Raw genomic sequence first — 12,669 nt, 5'->3', positions numbered from 1 at the left:
TTTATACATGATATGTAATTTATATGTACATTTATATGTACATTTATATATACATTAATTCAATTAATATTAGTAAAATAATATTAATTAATATATGATAATAAATGAAAAATAAACTCATATATGTATATGCAACATGTTTTCCATTCCCCCTTTTTTTTAGAAAAGTGACTTCTTATCGATATTATCGTGTGTAGAATTTCCTATCGTGCGACGGCGCATGCGCGCTTGCAGTGATTGGTCGCGGTCGCGCACCACGTGACCACGGCGCGTATATACGCGCCGACGGGCGCTAAAATTCGCCACTCGCTCTTTCGATCCTTTGCGACAAGGTTCCCCTGTTTGTGCTGAAAAAAAATATTACCGCATCCCCGTTTCGCATCCCCATCTCCATTCCTCTTTTTTCTTTTCCTTAACTTTAACTTAGCTTGTTCGATTGCTCTCGCGAGAGAACAGAACGCAAATTTCTTCCTCGAACACGGTACGCGCTCTTCCGCTGGAAGTAACTCGCGACGGGGCGACACGTCGCGTATTTAGAGAACGTCTCGAAATTTGCGATTCATCTCTAAACGTCCTTTCGCGATCTTGCTTCTTCCTTCCACTTCACCACTCCGCCGATCACCATCGGAATGCGCGAGGACTCTCTCGAGTAGAATAACGCGAGTGACTCGCGGGAACCATCTGGATTCGAACGCGCATTTCTTCCGCGGCAAATAGCATCGCCTCCTCTACGTAAAATAACGCACGAAAAGAAGGAAATCTACTCTAGAATTCGACACGGAAACGCAGGGGTGTCGACGAAGGCGAAGGAAAGAAGGGCAAGAAAAGGAACGACGACGCGCTAATCGGGCATGGGTCTGACGGATACCAGTTTCGAGTTACTTCTGACCCTGTGGCGAGTCTTCGTCGTGGGAGTCCTGCCGTGGACTGAGGAGCCGCGCGGTCAGTGTCGCGGTGTCTCGCCAAGCTGCAACATTCACGGCAACACCGTCGCTCGTTAGTCGTCTTCGGCGCGACACTCGGTAAGTACACGCATCCCGCCTACCTCCTGCATTCCGTCTTTCTCGTAGCGACGCTACTCAATTCGAGAAAATTTCCGCGGCTAAGAACGCATCCGTCGTCCCCAACGGGCAGATCGATGACGATGGGTTCGCAATCTTCGGATAGTGATTCGAATTCTCTTGTTTATCTTTTAAAAATGAAATATTTTTTTCTCGGACACGATACTAGAAAAAGAAAGAATAAAATTGGATGGTACCGTGATTGTACGTATTTTAAAGAATGATCGTTATTTTAGATTCTGGGAATCAATTGTGTATCTTGAGATGAGATGGAAATTGTAAAAGCGAACAAGTTCACTAGATGTTGACCAATGAAATTATAAATATTCTAATGAATTTACTCATTTTTGTAATTTCCTTTCAAGTACACAATGATCCCCTGATACAATCATGAATTTTCGAATAGTGTCGTGTGTATACAATTTAAAAATGCATAGGTTCTATAGATTTCTTCGCCGTTTATCATAATTTTTCGATATGCATTTAGATTTTATATTAATCGTAAAATAATGTTAGGATTTTCCGGGAAATCCTAAATTTAGGATTTCCTGGAAAATTGTTATACAACGTTAGATTTATTTGCATGTTTTCAATAAATCATAAAATCGAACGTTAACATGTTGAATACTTTATGTTTTTATGTTTGTTTACGAATACGATGCTACATTTCCTTTGTGAAATGTTTGTTTTGTTATAAATCAATTATTTTCGAAAATTTTTAGTTTTATCCACGAATGTTATTAATTATTAATCGAATGTTATTAATTAATAATTAATTATTAAATTAAGTATTAATCGATTTCATATATCTTGCGGTAGTTTCATACTTAAATAAAAAATTTCATATAAAAATATTATTTGTAATTATAATTTTACTCTATAATTATTTTACTTTTCAGCATCGACATTTTATATTTTTAATTATAATTTAGAACATATAATAATAATAATTCTTGATTTATAATTGAGAATTTTGAAGTGATTGAATGGTTTGATATAATAAAAAGTATAACATGAAAATAATAAAACATGACTTTCCACATAGTTTATGTAATAAAAATAGAATCCTGAATAATTTTATGTATTTAAGATTATCCATAAATTTTTTGAGCCGTTTTATTGTTGAATTAAAAAAAGTATCGCTATTGAAAAGTTACGGTGAATATTAATTGCGCTCCAAATTTTTGTCAAGAATTCAAATTAAAATTCTCAAGATATCAAACTGATCAGAGTTTATAATTAGAATCAAGATAAAAAAATCTAAGAATGAAATAAGGCTAAAAGAATGAAATAAATTGTAAACAATAAATTAAACTGGACCGTTATATAAATGAATTAAATAAATAAAAAAAGGCAAAATATGATTGAGATTAGATCTTAGTATATAATAGATAATATTTTATAAATTTTAAATACATTTTTTAGTTATATAAACTAGATGCCGATTATTATTGGACATGATAGTAATTATAAGCGAGAGCTGAAATAATAATATCAATTGATCAATATAATGATGTATCTCAATAAGACTAATAAGTATCTTAAAACAATATTGTTGAAAAAATATATTGTTGTAATATTACATAATATTTTTCGCAATAAAGTCTTCCCTTAGAAAAAAATGTTTCAATATGCTAATTAATTATTCAATAACTGATGATATTTCATTAATTAATCAGTATATTGAAATACTTTTTATTAAGGACTTGTAGTGCTTTAAGATATTTATTAGTCTTTTTTAGCATTATTAGTAAATTGACGGTAAATTTAATTTATGTTTTTTTTTTAGTTTCAATTTACGATTATTTACATACATAAAATATCATTAGGTACCAAGGTCTAATCTATATTTATCCCTTCTTTAACTTGTAACTTATATATAACTTATGTAACTTATAAATATTGTACGTTTATATTTTAAATAATTTATCCATGCGCACAAATCCATGCGCACAAAATAATTAAAAAAAATTATTTAAGAAAATATTTAAAGAATATATACATATACAGATAAACATATACAAATTTAAAGTTTACCGTTTTATTGTGCCATTCTAATTCGAAACAACACTTCTCTCATATGAAAAAAATATCTATCAATCAACACTAATAAAATAAGAAATATTCCGATGTATGTATATTATATTATTTTATATTAATGTATATTATATTAAATTATAATACTGTAAAAGTTTCTTAATCAAGCAGTATTGATTGTGCGTTCTCTTAATGTGGGAAGAATGATTGAAAAGTCACTAGAGTGATTTAAAATGTCAATGATTCTTTGTCCTCGTATCATCGTGATAATGGCTATTATCTTCACAGCTTTTAGAATGTTTTCTGTACTCCTTCAAAACGCATGTCCATCCATTAAAGGATATCAACAATTATGAAGATGTACTCCTCGGCAATGAAACGATCATTTATCATTCACGACACATTGTCCGAGTCGATTGAGTGTTGTCTTAAAGATTCAATTGCTGATTAAAAGAAAATCTAATTAGTTTCACGTTCATAATTCTCGGGAAACTCCGCCGCAGGAAACTTCCCATCCGAAGTCGTTAATTTCTTCGAATTCAACAGATCTCTCCCACTATTCCTATATATTCGTCGACTACCTTACCACATTTGCTTAGCTATTGTTTAAATATTTGAGACTAGAACGCTACTCGCAAACAGTTAGTTCCATCGCGAATCGTGCCCGATTAACCGTCCGTCTCGATCGCGGCACTTCGGGTTTTTCCTCGATAGATGAATTCGCCGAAGAAAAGAGTGGAAGATCTTTAATACTCAAGACGAGGGAAAATCATCGCGGTAGGTCCCTTCTTTCTCTTTTTTTCACATCGTGATTTTAGATCCAGGCCCTGATCCCTATCCTGTCAAACAGAAATTCGTGTTTTATTTTGAGACGACGACACAAAGATATCGTCATGTTTTTAGATTCGTACGATTTGACAGATATTTTTTTAATAAGTTTATAAGTTTTATTAACAAAAATTGTGAATATGAGAATTTGGCGAATAGCATAAAAAATAAATGTTCTTCTTTCTTGTTGCGAAATTTTCTTTTGATGCGATGAACATGTTGCAAATAGTATAAAGAGAAATTCCTACTTTTTTAAAATAAAATTAAGATGCTTTCTGTAAAATTCTATAAATAATATGCAGAAAGAGATTACGAGATGTCTCATAATAAAAGAATTAACGAAGATTGCATTTGTGAAGGACGATAATCATTTCACGATTCGATTGCGCGTATGGTCTTTTTAAGTTTTTCGTGAACTTATTTAAACGTGAAAAAGCTATAGCGTTTTTGTGGTTCTTTTATTTATTTACTATACTAAACTGATGTAATTTTTAGATTAAATAAGCATTGTGTAAAAAAAAAAGGATTTCGTATTGATGAAAATCAAAGTTGTAAAATTGTGACAAGTATTATGCTAGTGAAAAGACTTAATTTATAATTTTATCACTATTTTATTACTGTATATTATATTTCGCAAATAAATGGGATAAAAATGCATCTGATTGATTTAAAGAAATATTAATCTGTTTATGGAGGGATATATAAATATTTTTTATATTAATAGTTTTTCGAATATTTATAGAAATTATTGCGATGCAGGAATAATTTTCTATGCGTTTTATGCATAATAGATTTTGTGTCAACAATTGGTACTTAGAATTTGTTTATGTATTCACATGTATGCGTATTTCAAATCGAATAATTAAATGCTATGTATTTTTCATCTTTAAATTATGTTATCTCAGATGCATTTCATACGATATCATTTCAATGTTATTTCAAAATCTCTGATTGTTTTTTAAAAGAATAATATATCAGAATAATATATCAAAATTGAATAATGCTTATCTAATTTTATATTTTTTTTTAAAGAAATAATAAGTATTCTTAACTGGATTTGATGTACATAAACAGCTATGACAGTATAATTTTAAAAGTAATTAAAAATATAAAAATTATGAAACTTTCTGTAAGATTACTTATCTTCAATAAATTCAATAAATTTTAATATATTAGTACAGTATTAAAGCATAGGTAAAATTTTATATATGTATATATTTTTTTGAAAAATATATATTACGTATTTACTTATGAATAGATTTCTTGGTTTTTACTAACATATTTTTTTATTATTATTTACTTTTCATATAGTTTTTTGGAATGTAATTGAGTAAATATAATTATTGCATCGCGAATGATTTAGATGATTATTAAGATTGAATTTGATTTTTTCTACAATTTTCAGAAAAGACTGACACGCAATATTTATTTTAATTATGGTAGTTGTCGGCAAAAGATATTTCATAATAAATAACTTATTTGAAATAAAATTATAAGTTAATCTTAAAAAATTTGTGGGCGTTGCCAAAATTTAATATTTTAACAAAACGAAAGATGAGAAAATTTGATAAAAAAGAAGTCAACTTAAAATATTATCTAAAAAAGAAAAGAAATATGTAAAAGAAAATATAGATTAAAATAGAAATCTGACGTAATAGAAATAAAAATCTGATATTATATCAAATTTTTCAAACTATAACTTAAATTTTCACTTACAATTCTTAAAAAGTGTGACAGAATAAAAATCTTTTGTAATAAAAAGTCTGAGTATTTTAAGGACAATCGCATTATACTAGTTAAGTAAAGAAGAAAATGAGACTTGTTTCGCGTTGATGCAAGAATTAAGGTGTGGCCAATTTAAAAATGCGATAGAAAAAAATCGTCGAAAAAAAATGTGATGTCTCAACAGCGATTGATTCCGCGTCATTGCGATTGTCCTATTTATCCTCGTGTGCATGTGAATATATTACCATTTGTGGTTCACTATCTTTGCAATCTGATCGCGGTTACGCTTATTAATTCATACTTCCTTGAATTCGAGAGATTTTCCTAATGGAAAAAGACCGGCCCCTGATTAAATAAAGACGCGAGGGTCCCGCTTTAAGAATATGTCGACGTAAATTCGATTTCTAGAGAATATCATTTTTGTATCACTTCTTTCCTTCTTCTTTTAACTATTATCCTTATATCTTCTTTTAACTATTCATCGTTAAAACAAATTGGAATACTTGTTAAGATTTAATGACGCATCGAGTGAAATGTCATTGTTCGCACTTCAAAAATAAAAAGAAAAAATTTTCTATTACATACTCTTTTCCTTTTTTAGATAATATTTTAAGTTGACTATTCTTTTCTGCCAAATTTTTTTATTTTTTTTTAGTGATTTTTATATGTTTAGCATTTTATTATAAGAGAAACACTATAATTGATGTGATAAATAAACAGGATAGATACGTTAATAAATTGAGTAACAAAATTTGATTAAATAATCTAAAAATATAATATTTTTAATAATAACATTTTTCGAAAGCTATAAAGCAATTAAATAATATCTTCTATGCGTTATAATAAATGTAATAAATAATTTATTTATTACATTTATTACACATAGAAGAAAACATTTTTGCTCAAGTATATCTAAAAATTTAGCTAAATACAAATCTGAAAATAATTTTGTTGAATCATCAAAATTTTATACGAATTTCAAACATGAGAAATACTGTCAAAAATTTTTTATAATCAGTTTGAGTATCCTATATAATTGTTTTGATGACAACAAAATTATATAGGTTCAATATTAAAAGCCCAAGAAGATTATACAAGGAATAACTTCAGTTTATTTAAAATAAATTATCGTTTGTTAGAAAGCATTATATTTAATTAATTTCTTCTCTCATACTCTTTACAATAATTCTTTTCTCGCTTCGATTTCATATCTATTGCATTGTCGCTTTTATACCAATTGACTCTTCGCTCCTCGCTCTCCAATCAGTTGTCCTAATCGATCTTACGCATGAAAACTCCAAACAGATCGCTCGTTGATTCGTCATGTCAACCTATACATATAATCTCCAATTGGAGCCTACAATTATTTTCAGATTTGTATCTAGCTAAAATTTTAAATATTTCAACAAAACCATTCTTTCCATGTAATTTTACGTGAAAACTGTTCTCAACATTATTTAACGAACATGTACTATTCAAGAATCACACAAACAAAAATTGAAAATTAAAAAAATTTACTAAAAATAAAGTAAATAATAAAAATGTTAGCAAATAACATTGAAATCATATTCGCTCTTATATGGATATGTATATTTTAATCGGTTTATGTTTATAGACTGCATTTAATTTATACGGATGTTTTATTTAGCTGATGATTATAATTAAATGTTGTGCTGATCTAATTTTACTCGGATTTTAAATTCATTATTCAATTCATTATTTTCATTTATATATCAATTAGATTTTTTTCTCAGCGAACCGATTTCTGATGCCGCGATGGAAACGCGTGCGAACGATTTCGCGACGAACGCGGCGACGGCAGTGGCGAGGGGGTGATTTTTCGTCATCGTCCATCTTCGCGCATCCGTAGGTGTTTCCGCGACCGCCGAATATCAATTAACTGGGTCGGTCTGCGTGGATAAGCGTGGATCAGTGCGCGTGACAGAAAACCCCTCGTCGAGTGGCCCCTCGAGGCCGGATCGCCCGCGATCGCCTTTGAAATATACGCTGTTTGACCGGTACCCGTCACGGGGTACAATGAGGCTCGTTGGGGGCGTCGAGCGTTGTCGTTTGAAGGGCTATCGATAACTTGTCGTCGCCAAATTACACGCGCCCGCGCCGCGCCCCGTCGCGCACGCGACGCGCTCCTCTCTCCTCTTCATCCTTCTCTTTCTCTCTCTCTCTCACATATCCTTGGAAAAATTTACTTTTAAATGACGTTAAAGTTTTTAAAAGTAATTAAGAATTACTTTTAAAAATTTGAGATAATTTAAAGTGTAAAAGATTAATTCAGAATAATTTGTGAACTTTAAAGTATTTCATGACTGACTTTAAAATTTAAAAAAAATTGAAAGTTTCCATTGTATCTAGAATTTTTGAAACGCTCTTAAGTTTTAAAGTAAGGCTAAATTAATATAAAGTTCAAGTGAACGGTACGCGACATCGCCATTAGATGCGAAGGTGCTGCATTTTCTCATAAATAAAATCCATAGAATAATTTAGAATAAAAGGTACAATTTTATGTAATTTCATTCATGTTTTAATGAAATAATTTTTTAATGGCGAGCTTCTTTACATTTAAAGAGATCTTGCCTTGAATTTAAACAAATTTATGATTTTACAATTTATTAAAAACTTTAAAATTGTTGACGTTTATTCTTCACAATTTTTAAATTTCTTTTAAGTTTTTCTTAAATAAGTTTTAATATTACTTTAAATAAAAATTAATTTCTAATGTCTAAATTTACCTCTCACATTTTTTAGGTTTTCTTTTAAGTTTTTTCTATGTAAATAAGGATGTGAAGAAACGTTGTAACACTTACTTAGACTTAAGAATACTTAGACTTGTAAATGTAAGTAACACATACTTTTGGCGCAAGTTTGACGTGAGAGTTCCAAGAAACACGGCAATAAATTACATATTATATGCCAAAGCTTGTGCGTTGCTTACATCTACAACTCAAGTTTAAGTAGATATTACGACAATTTGTGTGCTCAGACTGTAAGTTTTAAATTTCTTTTTGAGATTTTTAAGTAAATTTTTCCAAACATACACATATATATTTTATGCCAACACGCAAATAAATAATATAATAACCATACATTCGCATGCACACGTATGTCGAATTGCCGATTTTCTTTCCATATTTATTACCATCTCCATCTCCATCATTCATTCTCCACTATCCTTCCTTTTCGCTTTCCTATTTGTACTACACTTTCTTTTCTCTTGGTTCCTTTCGCTCGGTTCCTTTCGCTCTTCACACATTCGCGACCTTGCGCCTAATTCCGAGCACAGTAGGCATGCAGATTTATGCATTCGTTCATAAGCCATGTATTTCTAAGATTACGTAATTATATTGATTTACACAAGCAAGACTCTTGCTTTTAAGAAAAGCTCGTTTTAAATTCTAAATTTCCCAGAGAAATATATATTCATCGTTTATTCATGTGTTTTTAATTCTGCTCTTAAACAAAATATAAGTACTATCTTTTATCCGACATTAATATAATTATTTTTTTCGGCTCAGGATAAAAAACATTTCCAATTATCTTTTTTTTTAATTTATTAATGAAAAAGAAAAGCTAATAATTTTGAGAGTAAGGGAAAATTTCGAATTGTAATTCGATATAGTAATAATAAAAAAGTAAAAGAATTAGGAGTCTCAAATCAAATAGAAAGTAATAATAATATAAGTTGATACTTTTAAGAAATGAATTATTGATGACGTAAAATACAATCTAGCTATGTTGCAGAATGCGAAATATTTTTTTAACAATATTATATTTCAACAATTATCTCAATTGGACAATTATTAAACTTTCGGAACATATTAATAAATTAATAAATTAAGGAACTTTAGTAAGAAAAATGTTTTAGTTATGATGTAAGAATACAAAATATAATATTGCGCATATAATGGCGACTGAATTCATTTGGACTCAATTTCTGCTCGATGGAAAATTTCTAATGACGATTTTACATTGCTTTTTAAGATTTAAGGTCTAGTCTGATTAATGGCAAAAGTTTAAATGATTACGTTATATTTATAGGAACACCTGATGTTTTTATTGCACTTTTATTATTATTCGTACATTATGATTATACTAACAAAGTGCAATCACACTAATGAGAATTCTGGTTATTGTAATTGAATTTTTCGATTAGAATATTTAATAGATTTAATTATAAGTATCAGATTTATTATCTTTCTGTGATTGAATTTGAAATTTGATATTTGAATCCATGTTTCCAATTTATTCGTGTTTATGCAATCACATTTTTCTCCCATGACATTGTGGAATGTAATTATGAGTCAGAGATAGCATGTTTATTACTGTTACTTTGCAGGTACCGGAAGGATGTCGTCGACGGTGATAAAAAATGCTGCGAAGGATGTCAACGCCGGTGATGGCAGGGAGACTTGGTCGGGAAAACTCGATTTCTTATTATCGGTTATCGGGTTCGCCGTCGATCTCGCTAATGTGTGGCGATTCCCGTACCTTTGCTACAAAAATGGTGGTGGTAAGTACATATATCTGTCTGAGAGAACGAGCGAGCGCAATTGCAACGTATGACGCGATTTCCGCGCGGTTTATTTTCGATTATTTCGCACAAGTTGAGTGCTCCTCCCTGTCATTGACGTATGCAGTGGCAGAAATACGATTTCAATAATCCACCTTTTCATCCCCATTACCTCATTCCAACGCTCGTATTTGTTACAAGAACCGCGATTTCGCCTAAGCAAACGTTTCGCCTTTCACGAGCTTCATAATTTTTCGCATCATTGATCGCGAAAACTGGCATTATTTCACGCATCGTTTTTTGCGCTTTGCGCAAGAATACACGGGATTGGAAATCACCGATCAGAATTATAGTTGGTTCCATCTGCGTTTGTCTCGATTTACAGAATGATTCTCCTTTTCTGAAACCGAGATATGAAAAATTAGTCGATTCTGTTGATTAAGGAAACTGATATTATAATTTACATTAAGAGTGTATATTAAAACACTACGCCCTGGGGTGTAATTATTATTCTTCCATCTCCAGAGTTACGGGTTTCATACCTGTGTCAATGTGGAAAACATTTCATTATGAATCACTTATTTACATCATGGAAAACATTATTCATCATTACAGTTGAGTGTCGCTCTCGGCCAGATTTAAATTCAAAATTAATTGAGCGGAAAGGTACAAATGGCTGAATTATAAAATTACTGTCTTCCTTCAATTTCACGAACATCCTTAACATTCTTAGTTTTTCTTCTATTTTTTTATTACATTCTTTTGCGTAGCGATTTGCTTGGCACGGGAAAATCCGCTTCATTTTTTCAATATACTCATATGTGGAGGGAAAATTTCGTCAATTGCATCGTAACATCATCAGACGTTATTTCGCTGTTAAGTTAACGTGACGAGGGTTGGGTGTTACGCGTCGTCGAGTAATGTACTCCAGCCGGCAAGCAATGCCATGCTAACCGGTTGGCTAATTGGCATTTACCTCGCAGAAAATGACCTCGGAATTTAGACTTCGCTCGGCAAAGATTCCTAACGACAACAGCATCTCTGCTGGTGCCCAAATTAGTTACAATTATAGAGGAGTAGTAATTTACAGGGCGAGAAGCTTCATAAATCGTGGAGAATTTATAACGATATTAAGCCTTTTCTTCATTTTTTAACAGGAACAGCCAAGTGTGAAAACGATTAAAATTGTGCGGTCATCGCTCGAATTTCTTTTACTTGAAGTAATTCATTTTGTTTAAAAAGAATTCTGATAATTCTGTGAATTTAGTAGATTAAATAAAAAAAGCATTTTGACTTTGATTGTTCATAACTCCATCATTAAAAATTATCGTATCACAATTAGAAAACAAATTCTTAAAGCTGAAATTTTGTTTTATTAAATAATATATAACTGCCAAATTTTTTTTTTAAAACATGATAAAAATGAAGTAGCGTTACAAATTTTTTTTTTAATCCAATATATATTGTATCGCCTGCGTATGCAGATTTTATAAATAATTAACATGTACATATACAAACATTCCGCACACATACACGCCTCATATACACTAACATTACATTTGCATAACACTTTAAGATTAAGAAAGAATGATTTATCAATTAACGTTAATATTGCAAATAAATTAGAATAAATTATCGGATTTCTTGTAGTGTAATAATTAGCAGCTTATCTTTCTCGTATTGCAATCAATTCATGCCTTTCCTTATTATAGAAGAAGGATAATTGTACAATGACAATAAAGTTATTTTGCACATATCTTTGGAGATATTATTATTACAATTATTTTAAAAATATAATTGAGGAATTATAATATTTTCGTATTTTTCCATTTAAATACCTAATATTATGTAACATCTCATTTAATAATTTTAGATTATTATTACAAGAGAATCATTATGTTTAAGTTATCTATGATAAAATTGAAGAATTTTAGATAATTCAAAACTCAAATTATGGCGTTTTTAATAAGTTTTGGGATAGTAATTGAAATAATAATAATGCGAATCAAAAGTAATAAAATTAATGATTAAATTGGAACAAACAATCTAATATATTATTAACAAATCTACGAAAATTATGAAGTAATATTCTTGTGATTTTCTCATATTATTAATATATTTCAGATGATAAACTAATCAAAGACGTCAAAATGACAACAAATAATCTCCTGCTATCTAATACAAGATTTACACACAGAAACAAAATATTAATAAAATCAATATGATTTCTGGAACATTCAGAAATTAATTTTTTTTCGCGTATGTTTAATCAAATGTAGTCTTTGTAAATTTGTTAAGTATTTTGGTAGCTAAACCTAAAATTGAAATTCATGGTAAAAAATTAAAATTTGTTTAAAATAATATAAAACTTTTATTTTTTTAAACTTAGCTTCGGCAAAGAATCCCATCATTTTCGATACTAAATAATTCTATAATCAGACATATTGATTTCAATTTTGAGAAAAAAGAGACTAAAAATGAATATATGTAGTA

The 12,669-nt window shown here is 29.9% G+C and overlaps 1 protein-coding gene across 3 annotated transcripts in view; it reads left to right on the top strand.

Annotated features, from left to right (window-relative positions):
• Positions 1-323: 323 nt before the first annotated feature.
• The window catches only part of LOC108687545 (sodium-dependent dopamine transporter), a 26,902-nt gene continuing 14,556 nt past the window's right edge, over positions 324-12,669 (top strand). Inside the window, exons 1-2 of one of the 3 annotated variants that reach the window (XM_018193371.1) lie at positions 324-996; positions 10,003-10,176. In XM_018193371.1, coding sequence (XP_018048860.1) covers positions 852-996; positions 10,003-10,176 — 319 coding nt within the window. In that variant the 5' untranslated portion in view covers positions 324-851. Of the gene's footprint in view, positions 1,023-3,859; positions 3,876-10,002; positions 10,177-12,669 lie in introns of those variants that run through there. The other 2 variants (XM_018193369.1, XM_018193370.1) reach the window with 2 other exon arrangements.

This window comes from Atta colombica, unplaced genomic scaffold (genome assembly GCF_001594045.1).
Source record: "Atta colombica isolate Treedump-2 unplaced genomic scaffold, Acol1.0 scaffold207, whole genome shotgun sequence".
Classification (NCBI taxonomy): Eukaryota; Metazoa; Arthropoda; class Insecta; order Hymenoptera; family Formicidae; genus Atta; species Atta colombica.
The sequence above is the reverse complement of the archived record's forward strand: the minus strand, read 5'-3'. Positions and strand labels throughout refer to the sequence as shown.